The following is a 17,084-nucleotide window of genomic DNA, read 5'->3' on the forward strand; positions in this document are numbered from 1 at the left end:
AAGTCGGTGGATAGAGGGCCCGGCCTGGAGTCATCATTCCTGAATTATAATCCTGCTTCAGACACTTTCTAGCAGTGAGATTCTGGGCAAGTCACTTAACCCTGTTGACCTGAGTTTGATAAGGGAAATGGCAAACCACTGGCGTATTTTTGCCAGAAAAAATCCCAAATGGGGTCACAAAGAGTTGGACACGACCGAACCCCAAAAGAAGTAAGCTCCCCGTGGCCACTGTTTGAATTTTGTCTTGGTTTGGGCTTACTAGGATAAAAGACCCTAAATACTTGTCGATTGCTTTTTTTGGCTTCAAAGGTAGTCTGAGCAATTCAAAAGGGCCTTGGTTCCACAAACATTTGTTAAATAAGACCCTGGAGATACAAAGTTAAGACCAAAGGAAGCCAGAAATCTAGATGCTCAAGTCTTAAGAAAGTAAGGCAAAGCGGTAGGGGGTAATGGGGGCCAAAGGAGAAAGTGCCAGGGCAATATTTGAGGTAGGAGAGAGGACTTCCCAAAGAGATAAGGCTGGTGCTTGAGCTGGGAGCCTAGGAAGAAAGATGAGGCGAGAATATTCTGCCAACCCTAAGACATAAAATGGTCGCTAAGTACGTAGAACCTGAGCAGAGTCGCATTTCTGAAGAAGCAGCTCCAAGAAACGCACTTTTCTACATTCCCGTCTTTTTAAACTGTACTTGGTGCCGAGACCCCCGGTCCCTTGAGTCCTTTTCTAATTGTCTTGCTCTCCACCGAGGTCTCAGGGTCATTTGCCTTGCCGTGCCTCAACTTCCCCTACAATTTTAGCGAGCAAAACTATAAAACAGTATCTCAGTCTCGGCTCTTTGGTCTCTTTATTTCTCTGTGTCTCTCCCTGACTGTTGTTTACTGACTCTTGTCTCGGTTTTTTCTTTCGGTCTCTCCATCTCTCTAGGTGTATGTCTCTGTCTCTGTCTCTGCCATTCCAGACCAGGAGGGCCATTCTTATTTCTGCGGTTCAGGAAATATGGCTTCGGGATAGGGGCTTTCTCCCCGCTGCTTTCTGCTCTACTGAACACGTCAACCCAGCGGGAATTCAGCCGAGAAGGCTAAAAATCTCCGCTATCCCTTTAAGGGGCGGGATTAAGGCGGTGGGGAAGCTATAAATACTCAGAATTCGGAGGCAGGAATGTGTAGTAGCTCCGAGTGGTTGTCTGCGGCTTTTGGCGCTGCACGGAATCGGCGCACACCGCCCATTATCCCTCGCGGCCCTCCCTCACCCATCTCGGTTCCATTCTGCAGTAAGTACTTGCTGACGAGAAAAGAGGGCTAAGGCCAGGGCCAAACGGCAGAGAACCCTTGCCCCCACCCCGCTAAGACCCCCGTCTCGGGCTTGGGGCTCCGATCTGCCCGTCAGGGCTCTGGGATGGGGTTTGGGCTGGTTGGAACAATCCTTTCCTTTCCTCTGAGGGGAAGGCCTCGGCGGAGGATGAGGACGTGGAGATGAGTTCCATGGGGCCACAGGCTCCAGCCTGGGGGAATCTATCCCCCAATCCAATTTCTTCATTTTATAAATAAAGTGAGACGGAGGATTTTTTAGGGGGTACCGAATTAAGTCAGAAGGCCAGAATTTAGGGCTTCTAAGTCCAAATCTGTGTTCGTTCTCTCCCACTTTGCTGGGGGTCTCTTTCCTTTCTCTTCTCACAAGCCTTTTTCCCAAAGAATGATGGACTCCTGAGGGTGATTTTTTTTTTTTAAGAGAAGGGATGGGGGAAGGAAACAAGCAATTATTGAGTGCCTACTAAGTACCTGCCCTGTGATAACAGCTTTACTAGTAATCTCGTTTGATCTTTACTACAACCCTGTGAGGTAGGTAGGAGGTGTTTATTTTTATTATTTCTATTTTGCAATTAAGGAACCTGGGTCAAGTAGGCAAAGAGTCACAGTTCCTAAAGTGTCAAAAGTGAATTTGAACCAGGCTTTTCCTGACCTCAGGTCACTGGCTGACTAGCCAGGAGTAACCCCTGTAATGTCTGGTGTATTGCTGGTAAAGGGCTAGGATTTCTCCCTTAGGTAGCACAGTGGATAAGTGCCAGGGCTGGAGCTGAGTTCAGATGTAACCTCAGATGCTTCTTGGCCATGTGACCCTATGCAAGTCACTTAACCTTTTTTTTTTTAACCATTACCTTTAAAAAAAACAAAACCTTACAATGCAATGATTCCAAGACAGAAGAGTGTTAAGGGATAGGCAATGGGGATTAAGTGACTTGTCAAGGATCACACAACTAGGAAGTGTCTGAGGCCATATTTGAACCTAGGACCTCCTGTCTGGGCCTGACTCTCAATCCACTGAACTACCCAGCTGCCCCCTACACTTAACCTTTTGGTCTTGTTTTTCTCACGTGCAAAATGAGCTGCAGAAGGAAATTGCAAACCACTCCAGGATCTTTACTAAAAGAAGCCCAACTGGGGTCTGGAAGAGCCAGTCAGAACTGAATAACAACAAAAACCTTCAGAATTAGCCCTGGTAGGAGAATTATGCTTGCTCCTATACCTCTCTCCTAGGGGCTTAAATGGTGTCAAGATTTCAATAAGGGAATTAGGGATATATTTTTAAAATTCTTCCAAATGATTTTTTCCCAACTCAATAAAATTTTTTGTTATTTAATTTGGATGGCATTGAATAAGTAGATTAGATTAGTCAGGATTGTCATTTTAATGTTTTGTCTCTGTCCATCACAATGAGTATTTCTCCATTTTAGATTTGACTTTATGTAAAAAGTGCTTTTTAATTATGTTCATATAGTTCCTAAGTTTGCTTTGGCAGGAATACTCCTAGGATTTTGTACTGTCTGGGGTTATTTTAAATGAAGTATCTATTTCTACTTCCTCTTGAAAGTAATATATAAAAATACTGGTGGTAAAATACTTAAAAAATGAGACATAGAATAAAAATAAAGGGCTAGAACAGAATATACTATGTCTCAGCTGTTACAAAGAAAGCAGGATTGCAATTATGATCTCTGACAAAGTTAAAATAGATATAATTGAAAGGGAACAGGTAAACTATTAGGTTAAAAAGTACTGCAGACAATGAAGCATTATCATTTTTAAATCTATTAAGTACCAAATTTTTAAATGGAAAAATTAACTTAGCTACAGACAGAAATAGATAACAAAACAATAATTATGTAGGGTTTTAATCTCCCTTTCTTGGAACTAGATAAATCTAACCAAAAAATAAGTAAAAAGGGATGAATAGAATCTTAGGCAAGTTAAATATGATAAATTCTCTGGGGAGAATTGAATAGGAACTGAGAAAAGTATAACTTCTCAGGGGTACATGGTACCTTCACAAAAATTGACCATATATTAGGCCACAAAAAAATTATAGTTAAATATAGAAAGGCAGAAATATTAAATGCAGCTTTCTGAGATCATAATGCAATAAAAATTGAATATAATAAAGAACTGTGGAAACAAAAAGTAAAAACTAATAGGAGACTAACCTAATTTTAAAGAATGAATGGTTTCCAGAACAAATTATTGTGACAATTAAAGACATTGTGACATTAAAGACAATGATAATGAGACAATATAACAACAAAAGGATACAGCAAAAACAGTAATTATCTAGATGTTTATATTAATAAAGAAAAAAATGAATTGGGATTAAAAAAAAAACAAATTAAATCCCCAACTAAACAAATTAGAAATCCTAAAAATTAAAAGGTGAGATCAATAAAATTGAATGTAAGAAAACCATTAATAAATACATCTAGCAGTTTTCTGAAAAATTCAACAAAATTGATAAATCATTAATCAGTCTAATAAAGGATAAGAAAAAACCTAAATCATTTGCATTAAAGATGAAAAGGGTGAATATATCGCCAATGAAGATCAAATTAAAGTTGCTTAGTTATTTTGCCTAACTATATGAAAACAAGTTTAACAATAAAAGAGAAATAGAATACTTAACAAAAAAGTAAATTGTCTAGACTATCAGCAAGAAATAGAATACCTAAATAAACCTATTTTAGAAAAAGAAATCAAACAAGCCATAAATGAAATTCCTAAGAAAAAAGCAGCAGATCAATTTATAGTAAATTCTACCAAATATTTAAGGACCAACTAATTCTAGTATTTAAAAAAAATTATTTGAAAGAACAAAGGAGTTTTACCCACTCCTTTTATGAAACAAATATGATGCTAATACCTAAATCAGGAAGAGCAAAAAAAAAAGAAATATAGATCAATCTCATTAATGTGGATGCAAAAATCCTGAATAAAATACTAGCTAAGGGACTACAATAATATATCACAAAGATAATACATTGTGACCAAATAGGATTTCTACCAGGACTGCAGGGATGGTTTAATAATATAAGGAAACCATATCATTATAATTGATAATATCAATAACAAAAATAACAAGAACTTGTATGATTTTTTTCTGCAACTATTGACATAAACTTTGGCAAAATACAACACATTCCTATTAAAATCCCTGGAAAACAGGCATAAATGGAGTTTTCTTAAAAAGATAGGAAGCATCTACCCCCAAACCATCAGCAAGTGTTATTTGCAATAAGGAGAAGCTAAAAGCCTTCCCAATAAGATAAGGAATAGAACAAGTATGACTTATCACCAGTACTATTTAACATAGTATTAGAAGTGGTAGAAATAAGAGGAAAAAAAGAAACCAAAGGAATCAGAATGGGCAAAGAAGTAAGAAAACCATCTGTTTGCTGATGACATGATAGCATATGTAGAAAATATTGGGAAATCAACTAAAAAATCAGTTGAAACTAGAGATGATTTTAGTAAGGTAGCAGGATATAAAAGAAATCCACATAAATAGATTTAAAAAAATCCTAATCTCAAGGAGTGGGAAATAATTCACATTTTTATGGCCCTTGAAACTTTCTTCATAACAACTCATCTGGGATTGTCTCAGTTTTACACCTAAGGAAACTTAAAACTTAAATGTGTCATCTGATATTCTTTCTTAGTTCTTAGAGAACAATTTTTCTCTTTCTTCATATCTGTCTCAACATTGACCATTTTTCATTAATACAATGAAAAGAGTATTGGAATTGAAGAACCAGCTCTCCCATATTGAGCAAGCCACTGAAAGTTTCTGAGCCTCAATTTCTTCAGCTTTAGAATGGAGATAACACTAAAGTCCCTCTTCTTGCTGTGCTGTTAAGATCAAATGAGATAATTTATGAAAAGTGCTTTCCAAGAATAAAGTGATCTTGATAAATATTTGTTTCTCTGTGTGACTACTTTGGAGGTACAAAGTGATATATTTATGTGTCAGTCAGTACTTTAATAAACCAGGTAGAAGGGATATACTGTTTTACAAGGGTAACTGAGATGAATTGTCTCTCAGAGAACTATACTGCCTACTGATTTCAGGGCTATGCTTTTTTTACTTATTGGAAACCTACTACCTGTTAGGTCCTCCAGAGATATAGAAACATTAAAAGGTGGTTTGTGCCTTCCCACAGTTTGTACTAGAATATAAGAGATAATTAGAAACTCTTAGAGCTTTAGAAATGAAAGTTATTTTTATCAGTTAGCTAGTTCAACATTTATGCACAGGAATAACTTATTATATTGCGATGAAAGTGGTCAACAGAGTTGGCTTTAATTGAAGCTTATAATCAATATTATCTTTGGTGTCTTCCTATTATATTTGGGGCCTTCCTTTCCTTCCTCCCTTCTCCCCCTCACCCCCCAATATATTTGTCTACTAGAAAGAGGATTGGATATGGAGTCAAAGCTTGGGTTCAAGTTACAGCTGTCAAAAGCTACACGGTCATAAAACAAGTTATTTCTCTCTTTGAGCCTCAGCTTTTCCCTCTAAAATTAAAAAAAATATATATTTTCTTCCATTAGAATTTTTCTTTGAGGGCAGGGATTTGTAAAGGGATGGTGGATGTCGATGGCTATGGACTTGTAGCACTTATCATAGTTCCTAAAAACATAGTAATCACTCCTTAAGTATTTGTTGATTAATTGACTGATGGTTTTCTAAAGTCTAGTCCTAACTCCAAATCCTTTGCTCTCATTGTGAAGTAGATAGAGCCCTGGACCTGGAGCCAGGAAGAACTCAGTTCAAATCCAGCCTCACACTTAACTAGCTGTGGGACCCTGAGCAAATCACTTGACTTCTACCTCAGTTTCTTCCCTATACAATGGTGTATTATAGTAGTACTTATCTCCTAGGGTGGTTGTGAGGATCAGATGAGTTAATATTTGTAAAGTGCTACATGAATGCTAGCTATTATTAAAGGAAGGGAACAAATATTTATGTAGTGCCTGTTGTGATTCAGTCATTGTGGTCATCATCACACCATTTGGGAGTTTCTTGGCAAAGATTGGAGCAGTTTGCTATTTCTTTGCCTAGCTCATTTGACATTTGAGGAAATCTGAGGCCAACAGGGTTAGGCAACTTTCTGCCTCCGAGCTAGAAGAGACCTCTGCCTTAAATAGCTAAGCCCCAAACACTTCAGTTGCCTAGAGTATGGTGCCCAACTCTGCAGCTCAGTTTCAAAGACAAGAAGACTGGAGCTTTAGGAGTGACCTGCTTGCTTATCTCTGAAGCCAAGAAAGGAAGCTGTTGCGTGGGGGGAAAAGATTCTGGGGGAGAATGGGCAGCCAGTCTTTCAGTAGGATCCTGACTCTTTCTCCTCCAGTAACCCCTTCAGCCTTTGTTATTGCAAGAGAAGTAGAGGTGGAAGCTAAAGAGCTTGATTATACATTTTTCCTCTGGGCCTCTTTGTACAGATGTAGCTAAGTATCTGAGGCAGGATTTGAACTCCGGCTTCCTGACTCTGGAACTCAGTGTTCTATCCACTGAGCGACTTAGCTACCCTTATGAAGTGTCTACCATGTATCAGACATTGTGCTAAGCTCTTTTTAAAAATAAATATTACCTCATTTTATCCTCATAACTCTGCAAAGTGAGTGCTATTTCCCCCATATTATAGTTGAGGAAACTGAGGCAGACAGTTTTAAGTGACTTGCCCATAGTCATACAGCTAATTAAGTGTCTGAAGGCTAGATTTGAACTCAGTTCTTCAGTGCGCTATTCACTGAACCACCTAGCTACTTCTATTATTGTGAAAGGTATGGAATGTTTTTATTAACTCTGAAGGGCAGACTTAATGGAGAAGGGGTCTTGGAATAGAAAAGAGAATACTGGAAGAAGGGATCTTATATTCCATCTGATTCAACTTTCTCACTTTACAGATGAAGAATCCAAAGGCCAGAGGAATGAAATACTTGATTAGTGAATTACAGAGGAGCTAAGATTTGAATCCAAATCCTCTGATTTCTAATTCACTTCTCTTAATACTGCCCTGGAAATCTTTTTTTTGTCAGTCATTTTTCATTCATGTTCAACTTGTCCTGACCCCATTTGGGGTTTTCTTGGCAAAGACACAGGAATGCTTGACATTTCCTTCTCCAGCCTCAGCCTTGAGGCAAACAGGGTTAAGTGACTTGCCCAGGGTCACACAGCTAGTAAGTGTGAGGCCAGACTTGAACTTGACTTCAAGCCTAGCACTCTATCTACTGTGCCACCCTCACTGTTCTTTTTAAGGCTTGCAAAATGATTTTTACGTGTGCTCTATCATTTGATCCTTTAAAATAATTACCCTGTAAGAGAGGAATAATTATTCCCATTTGAAAGATGAGGAAACTGAAAATCTTAAGAAATCATCCAGGTCCCATGACTCATGGGAAGAGAATGTGGGAACAACTTGAACTTCTATTTGTATTTTTTCAAACTCCAGACCACACTGATAGTCATTCCAAACATAATATCTGACATTCAGGGATACTGACATATATTGTAGAACCACTTAGGGTCTTGTGCAAAAATTTTGGGGTGGTTTGCAGATGCCTGCCGCAGTCTATATATCTACAGCATTTTTTTAAAAGTATCTAATTACACATGTTACTCTCTTTCCTTTCTTTTAAACCTTTACTTTTGTGTTAGAATTGATACAAGTATCAGTTCCAAAGCAGAAGAGTGGTAAAGTCTAGGTAGTTGGGGTTAAGTGACTCTTTCCCAGGGTCACAGATTTCAACCTGGGTTCTTCTGACTTCAGGGCTGGTTCTCTAGTCACTGCATTAACCAGATGCTTCAAGCCCAATAATTCTTTTCGTTTGTTTTTTTTTTTAAACCCTTACCTTCCATTTTGGAATCAATACTATGTTCCAAGGCAGAAGAGTGGTAAGGGCTAGGCAATGGGGTTAAGTGACTTGCCCAGGGCCACACAGCTGGGAAGTGTCTGAGGCTAAATTTGAACCCAGGACCTCCTGTCTCTAGGCCTGGCTCTCATCCACTGAGCTACCCAGCTGCCCTCCAAGCCCAATAATTCTTTAATTTTTTCCTTTACTTGTTTTGCTGGTCAATTTCTTTTATCAGCAATCATAGTTACTTCTGTTTAAGTCTTTTGATTTTGTTGTTTCTTGCTGTCCTAGGAAATCATTAATTTCTGTTTGACCTCTATTCATTTCTGGTCCAGCCTGGGAGGTTTCAGGCTTGTTTACTTATATTGGTGCTGACATTTTCCTGTTTGGATTCTTTTTGTGCAATTCTGGGATGGAAGAATGGACTTACTATAGTTTCTCAATGGATTTCTTTTTAAAATTTCATATTTTTATTGATTTTTTTGCACCATAATTTTCCTCCCATAAAATCATCCTATATCTCTTTGGGTTTCTTAAAAAAAAATTTTTTTCCCCCATCAAATGTGAAAACAATTATAAAAAAGAAACCCTTACCTTCTGCCTTAGAATCAAAACCAAGTTTTGTGGTAAAAGGCTAGGCAATTGGGATTAAGTGACTTGTCCAGAGTCACACAGCTAGGAAGTATCCAGTAAGACTCTAGTCCTAACACTTTATCCACCGAATTATTTAGCTGCCTCCTGTAAAATTGTTTTATCATTGTTTGTTTTTTATTTTGAGTTCCAAATTCTCTTCCTCCTTCCTTGAGAGAAAGCAAGTGATTTGATATATAAATGCAATCATTTTAATGAATTTCTTGATCATTATTTGGTCTTATGTTGATCTTTAGGTTTTTGCTGGGGCTGCCTGCCTGAGTTCCACTCTGGAAGTTGCCCTCTCCTTTTTCTGGGTCCCTCCCCTACGTCTTGGCTTCCATGGCACATTGCCATCAGCCTGCGGTCACAGTAGTTATCTGTGCAGGTGATAATGACAGCTTTTCTAGGATAGGAGCCAAAATAAAGCTGTAATTGGCAGAATGGTGGGTGGGGAGCTTTGAGCTTACCTGCTCTGAACCCCTTCTCCTTTCTAGTTTACTGCCCTAGTAACTTGGTCAGCCCCTTGTTAACCTCTCCCTCTCCTAAAAAGTGACTTCTAGGATCACTTTTATGTGTTCCAGGCATGACAGCCTCTCTCTATCATTAACCATACCAGACTGAGATGGTAATGGTAGTAGTGGCAATACTATTTTTTCAAAAACCCTTGCTTGCCATCTTAGAATCAATTCTATATATTGATTCCAAGGCAGAAGAGTGGTAAGGCTAGTCAATGGGGGTTAAATGACTTGCCCAGGGTTACACAACTAGGAAGTGTCTGAGGCCTCTTACCTCAAAGAGTCAAACCCAGAACCTCCTGCCTCTAGGCCTGGTTCTTAATCCCCTGAGCTGTCCACCTGCTCCCAGGAATGATATTTAAATCTTTGCTTCCCTTTGGGGAAATGTGTTCAATCATTTTAAAGGCTACTTCAACTCTCCATGACCCCATTTGGGGTTTTCTTGACAAAAACTGGAGGGGTTTGCCATTGCCCTCTCCAGCTCATGTTCTAGCTGAGGAAAACTAAGGCAAAAAGGGTTAAGTGACCTGTCCAGGGTCACCCAGAGAGTAAATGTCTAAGGCCAGATTTGAACTCAATGAAAATGAACTCTAGATCTTGATTTATTTCACTGAGCCACCTAATTACCCCTTAGAAAAATTAGAGGGATAACAATTACCTGTGCTTATCTACCTCACAGTGTTAATTGTAAGAAAGAAAATGAGATCATGTATACAAAGCACTTTTGCAGACAGTACGCACCCTATAAATGTTAATTATTAACTAGTTTGGGAACTAGTCTATATAACAGCCTTTTCAGATGGCCAGTCAGCCAACCAGCATTTATTAAGCACCTACTATGTGCCAGGCCCTATGCTAAGTGGTAGGGGTACAAAGGACAAGTCCCTGCTCTTGGGCATCTCAGAGTTCTTCTGGCCTGACTTTCTAGAGTCCAGAGTCTTCTCCATGTCTGGAAAGAGACTTTAGTGGAAGATTAAGGAATCGATATGTTAAACTCCCAAATCTTTGTTATACTTTATAACCTAAATAACCCTGCTATTTTAGCTCACTAGTTCCACAGACTAGAAATGGGAATGGTCCTTGTGCCCCTGGGGCAGAGGTTCCTGTCTCCCATGGATTAACCCTTTTCTTTGTCCTTTTTTAAAAAACCCTTACCTTCTGTCTTCAAATCAATACTGCATATAGGTTCCAAGAAAGAAGAGCAGTAAGGGCTAGGCAATATGGGTTTAAGTGACTTGCTCAGAGTCACACAGCTAGGAAATGTCTGAGGTCATATTTGAACCCAGAATCTCTAATCTCTAAACCTGGCTCTCAAAGCACTGAGCCACCTAAGCTGCATTTTTTTCTTAAATGATTTCTCTACAGTCTATACAGCAGAGATTATCAACCTAGGATCCAAAAGGAGCCCTAATAGGTTTTTGGAAGTGATGGGGGTTTGTGAATTTAGATTCTTTATTTTAATATAATTGGTTTCCTTTGTAATCCCCTCTGCATTTTATTTTATTTTAATCAGTAACATGTTCCTGAGAAAAGGAATATGACCAAAGGGGCATTGATATAAAGTTCGGAAGGCCCTGGGCTGAGAGGTGGGGTTCTCAGTCCCTCCTGCATGGCTCTTAATTCTCGCTGCCCTTTCTTTTCCAGGGTCTGAAGGACCTGGTGGCCAAGGCCGAACTGAGCTCTTTGCTGTCCTCCTGCAGATACTTCCTACCATGAAGCACCTGCTAAGTTTCTACTTGCTGGGCGTGCTGTTGTCATTCCTCTCCATCTTCGTTAGACTGATGGAAACCTTGGGGGGATTACTAGAAGGTTATCCCTGGAGTCACTTGCCCAGCAGAATCCAAGGGACCAATGATAATCCACCTAAGAGACTGCCTGAAGAATGCCTACTAAGGACCAAAGCTTTGAGACCATATTTATGAAGAATTTCATCTACAGGTGGTGTTTTTGTTCCAAGAATCTGACCTGAACCCATCATGAGCATCATCAGATTGTGTTCCTGGAATCTAGTTGTAGGTTGGTGTCTAGCCCATGTAGCACAAAGGAACATTCCAGTATCAGGGAGTTAAAAAGCCTTCCTGACCTTGAACTCGTCAACTTTTGGCTGTTCCTTCTTGCTTTGGACAGATGGAGAAGTGATCAGTCCTCCATGACAGGGTTTCTTAACCTTCAGTCCATGTGTGGACAGATTTTATCCAAGTCTGTGAACTTGAATGGAGGAAAAAATTACATCTTTATTTTCACTAATCTAATTGACATTTAGCATTTCCTTCAATTATTTAAAAACATTCTGAGAAGGGGATTGTAAGGATAATTTTGGGTCATGACCTAATCTAAAATTAATTTTTGGTCGCCAGGGGATATCCCAAATGAAATACCCAAGTCAGTTTGGAAAGGAGAAGAGAGAGAGGGAAAAGTATAGGATTTCTCCCACCCGGCCTGTACCAGGGGGAGTTCAAAGTCCTCTGCCACAAGGTCTTTGAAGATTAGAGGCTTTCTCTAAGAGGATAGTGTTTGGAAGGTAGAGGAGAGAAAAATCAGCCTAAACACTATCTCAGGGAAGAGCCTCACGTGAACTAGGTTACTAGGCTTCCTCCAGTATGGTATCAAGACTAAACCTGGACAATAGCAGCCACCACGCCAAGATGCTGACACGCTCAGCAAGCTGCCGCCAGCCACCTCTCCGCCGTCCAAGAGCCTGGAGAGAGGAAGTGATGTGAAATATATAGACGGTTTTATATCACTTTCCTGTGTCTCACATGTACCAATGATATCTTGGGCTTGACTTAGGACAGCTCAGGGGTCTGTCAGTTGTTTCTGATTTGTCATTTGCTAGCACATGTCTGTCATAGGCCATCCTCCTAAATACTTAATCCTTAAGTATGGGTGTAGACATTCCTGATTTTGTTAGACTAAGTAGGGTAGAGTAATCTAAACTTCACAATTTCCTGATTTTTGTTAGACTAAATAGGGTGGAGTAATCTAAAGTAATTTGCATAAATATGTCCCTGGAAATGTCCATTTTGCTTCTAGCCCCTTACCCCATTATTTGTGAAATGATTGGGGAGCATCAGCAGTGGGGCGTAGACTTTTCCGTGAACAGGGGTAGCTGGGCCTTTACTTGGGAGGGAAGCCAGGGACCTCACTGGGGAATGGGGCCAGTACAGAGAGTCCTGGCCATCTTGGGTGAGGCTAGGAAGAGTTCTCTGGGCATCGTCTCTCCTGGAAGTGGAGGTGAATAGGGAGAATCTTTGCTCTCTAAAATGGAGTTGCCCCTGGAGCTCACTGTTGGGATTGGCCTCTGAAAGGAGCTCTTCTTCCAGGTCAGGACAGCAATTGGAGGAGGGGCAGCTGTTTGATTTCCTGTTCCATGGGATAGACCAAGATGCTTTCTATCCTGGTTGTTTTTCCCCCCCTGTCCCTACCCTGCGGGGAAATACTAGATAGATGTGATGATAGCCACCATGTGGCTTCAATAATTTTTTTAAATTAATGCAATAAAGCTGATATATCTTTCTGGTGCCTTCTGTGCTGGTTTAATTTTTACAGATGATCTTTGTTTTTATATATCTCGATCATTTCTGGATTCCTGAGCCACATCGATCCTCACCCCCCTTTCCACCCTCACCACAGCCAATGAGCCTTTGCTTGAGAGGCTCTTGAAATATCTATCCACAAGCATTTATTTTGCCCTGTGTTAGGCAATGTGGATACAATAACTAAACAAGAGAAAACCCTGCTTTATCTACCCAAGAGTGTATGGAGAAGGGAGTAGTAAGAATATGTCTAAACAGATAATGAAATACAGGATAGATCAAATACAAGATAACTATGTGGCACAGTGGATAGAGTGTCCTGCCTGAAAGTCAGGAAGATTCTTCATGAGTTCAAATCTGGCCTTGAGACACTTATTAACTGTGTGACCCTGGGTAAATCCCTTAATTCTGTTTGCCTCCGTTTCCTTTTCTAGAAATGAACTAGAGAAGGAAATGACCTATCAGTCCAGTGTCTTTGCCAGAAAACCCCAAGTGAGGTCATAAAGAGGAGGACACAACTGAACAACAATGCAAAAAGCATGGTGATTTGTGTAGTAGAAGTAGGAAGATGGTAAAGGATCATCAATAGTTAGCATTTATGTCTCTTTAAGGTTTGTAAAGGACTCTACATATGTTACTTGATCCTCCAATGAAATAGGGACTATTCTCATTTTGTAGATGAGGAAACTGATTCTGAGAGAGGTTAAATGACTCCCTCAGGGTCACACAGCTGGTTGAGTGAGTCAGAATTGAAACTCAGATTTCTTACTCTTCACTCTACCAATCTAGCTGTCATAGGTAGTTTAAAGGGACCTCAAGCCATTTGACCTAACCCCCTGCCTCAGTATACATCTAAAGAAACAACTGCAGGGAGACTGAAACCCAGACCCTCTGAATCTACAAATGAGGACTATGTTCTGGTAAGGTAAAGCTTTTACTATAAACTAAGGTTTGAGTTAACCCTCTTCCCCCAGTCAACCAGGGCAGCCAAGTCCAAAAATGAACTGGATGAGCTCATTTGAAACCTGTTATTGAGCTGTTTTTCAGTCAAGCCTGTTGCTGGGATCCTATTTGTTTTCTTGGCAAAGATACTGAACAGGTTGCTATTTCCTTCTCTGTTCATTTTACAGATGAGGAAACTGAGGCAGAGAGGATTAAGTGGTTTACACAGCATCACACAGCTAGGAAACAGTTGAGGCTAGATTTGAACTCCTCTACTGTGTCACCCAGTTACCTACCACATACATAAGCCTTTCACTGAAAGGCTGGAGATGCATTGTCTTATCTCAGGGTACTGGGTGTTCTTTTCATTGGTACAATTATAGTCATTGTGTCTATTGTTTTCTTGGTTCTGCTTAATTCATTGAGTCAATTTCTTGCACAATAATACTCTGGTTAATGTGCCCCAGTTTGTTCAGCTATTCCCCATCTACAGACACTCAGTTTTGAATTTATTGCTTCCCCAAAGTGCGGCTATGACTAGTTTTGTATACATGGGGTCTCTGTGAGATTAATATATGACCAGTCATAGAATACTACCTGGGACAGAAGGTGCCAATAGTTTGCTAACAAAGGGTTCTGTTTGGTTCTATGGATATCTTCCTGCCCCCAATAATCCCAGATTTTCTCTACTTCCTAATCCTGATTATTCCTCAAAAGCTACCTGGGTTTGCCACTTTTGTGGTTGGATGATATTCTGTACCTTTCCTAGTTTAGGATGTCCTTTTAATTTTGTCTCCCCCTCAAAAAGAAAGAAGGATATCAACACCTACTCTTTTTTAAAATTTGTTTTTCTTATTAAATTTTTTACTTTAATAATAAATTTCCACATAAGTTTTTCGAAGTCATATGATCCATATTGTCTCACTCTCTTCTTTCCTCCCCACTCCTGGACCTGACAAGCAATTCAATCTGGGTTATAAGTGTGCCACACAAAACATTTCCATATTATTCATTTTGAAAGTGAATAATCTTATAAAACCAAATCCCTCAAATATATGCCCAAATAAACAAGTGACAAATCATCTGTTTTGATCTGCATTCCTACTCCAACAGTTCTTTCTCGAGGTGGAGAACATTCTTTTTCATAAATCCCTCAGAATTGTTCTGGATCATTGGACTGCTGAGAGTAGCAAAGTCTATCACATTTGATTATCCCACAGTATTGCAGTTACTGTGTATAATGATCTCCTGATTCTATTTATTTCAGTCTGCATCAGTTCATGTAGGTCTTTCCAGTTCTTTCTGAAATCTTCCAGTTCATCATTCCTTACAGCACAATAGCATTCCATCACCATCGTATACCACAGTTTGCTCAGCCATTCCCTAATTCACGAACATCCCCTCAATTTCCAGTTCTTTGCCACCACAACAAGAGCAGCTATAAATATTTTTTGTACAAACACATCCTTTCCCACCATCATCTACTCTTACTAATTCTCCATCTCCTTCCCCATCTCCTCTTGTCCCTTACTCCCGAGATCCTCTTCCCATTTTCCTTTTACTCCTTCCCATTATCCCCTTCCCTCCCTTCCCCTCATCTACCTGTCTCTCTTTCTCCACACCTGTCTGCCTCTGTAGGAGGGAAGCACCACATTTTACTTGAGGAGGCAGCCTGATAACAATGGAAAGTGCTCCTGATGGGGATGACTTGGGTTTCAATTCAGGTTCTGCTTATATGTATGACCCATGTGACTTTGAGCAAGTCCCTTAAGCTTTCTAGGTCTTAGTTCTTCATCTGAAAATGAGAGGGTTAAAAGGAAAGGCCCTCTGAATTCTCTTATAGTTTTGTTTTTAAACCTTTACCTTCCATCTTAGAATCAATAGTAAATATTGGTTTCAAGGCAGAAGAATGGTAAGGGCTAAGCAATAGGAGGTAACACAGCTAGGTTGTGTCTGAGGGCAGTTTTGAACCCAGGACCTCCCATCTCTAGGCCTGGTTCTCAGGCCAGTTAGCTGTCTAGCTGTTACACCTCCTCTTGTTTTAAATCTATGATCCTATGAGAGGTAGCTAAGTGGTACAATGGACAGATTTACAAAACCTGGATACAAATGTGGCTTCAAATGATAACTTACCCTGGGAAAGTCACTTTACCTCTTATTTACCTTCGTTTCCTCATTTTTAGAATGGGACAATGGTAACTACCTCCCAGGGTTGTTCTGGGGGGTGGGGGTGGGAGTGAGATGAAAAAGCATTTTGCAAAGTGCTTTATAAATTCTAGTGATTCTTTCAAAGAAACCCCAAGTAAATAATGAATTTCAAGCCTGAACTCCATTGCCATCTACTGGCAAAAAAACAAAAAACAAACCCAAAACAAAATGAAAGTAATTGCCACAACAAATCTGTTTCCTTCCCTCTACCTCCTTCCTCTTTCCCTCAGACTTCTTCCCTCTCTCATTCTCTCTGGCTCTCTCCTTTCATTGATCTTCCTCTGTTCTCCATTTCTCTTTTCTTCTCTCTCCTTTTTTGTCTCTTCACACAGTCACTCATATACTTTATAATAGACATTTATATGCATAGATATAATTTGTTGTTCAGTCATTTCAATCATGTTCAACTCTTTGTGACCCCATTTGGGATTTTCTTGGCAAAGATCCTGGAGTGGTTTGCCATTTCCTTCTCCAGTACATTTTACAGAGGAAACAGGCAAACAGGGTTAAGTGACTTGCCCAGGGTCATATAGCTAGTGTCTGAAGCCAGATTTGAACTCAGGTCTACCTGACTCCAGGCCCAGCACTTTATCCACTACATTACTTAGCTGCCCTAATATGATTATATAAATATATATGTGCAGATATGCAAAAATCTATCTATTGTATGGTTAGATCACTGACTATTATGTGTGTTTAAAGCCAACATTTATGAAGGGCTTACGCATATGGAATGAATAGTGTTAGGAAAGACAAACATACAGGCAAACACACCTGTTCTCATGGAACCCAACCTCTGCCAGAAGAGATTGACCAAATATGGCAGGTGGTTATTCCATTTTAAAGACGAACCATTTGCAAGAGTCATATAATGAGCTGAGTGAATGCCTATGGACCTCGTGTGATTCCCATATAATAACATACGTGGGTGTCAGGTTCTGATACCAGCTTTGCTAATTACAACCTGTGTGGTCTTGAGCAAGAAAAGAGGGAGTTGGATGACATTACTTCATTGATGTCTTTCAGCTCTTTATCCCATAATCTTAGGTACATAAAGAGTATTCCCTGCCCTAGA

At 39.7% G+C, this 17,084-nt stretch overlaps 1 protein-coding gene across 1 annotated transcript; it reads left to right on the forward strand.

The window, feature by feature from the left end:
* Nucleotides 1-1,141: 1,141 nt before the first annotated feature.
* Nucleotides 1,142-12,839, forward strand: HILPDA (hypoxia inducible lipid droplet associated). Its single transcript, XM_007504266.3, has 2 exons — nt 1,142-1,268; nt 10,968-12,839. The coding sequence occupies exons 1-2, from the start codon at nt 1,157-1,159 to the stop codon at nt 11,243-11,245; spliced, it is 390 nt and encodes a 129-aa protein (XP_007504328.2). The 5' UTR covers nt 1,142-1,156; the 3' UTR covers nt 11,246-12,839.
* Nucleotides 12,840-17,084: the final 4,245 nt, after the last annotated feature.

The sequence above is a fragment of the Monodelphis domestica genome, chromosome 5 (genome assembly GCF_027887165.1).
Source record: "Monodelphis domestica isolate mMonDom1 chromosome 5, mMonDom1.pri, whole genome shotgun sequence".
In the NCBI taxonomy this organism is placed as follows: Eukaryota; Metazoa; Chordata; class Mammalia; order Didelphimorphia; family Didelphidae; genus Monodelphis; species Monodelphis domestica.

Bases quoted from the DNA above. Each gene is read 5' to 3' on its own strand.
- HILPDA (XM_007504266.3), top strand. From the start codon at position 1,157: ATGTGTAGTAGCTCCGAGTGGTTGTCTGCGGCTTTTGGCGCTGCACGG. The intron at 1,269-10,967 runs GTAAGTACTTGC...TTTCTTTTCCAG, and splicing joins CATCTCGGTTCCATTCTGCA to GGTCTGAAGGACCTGGTGGC.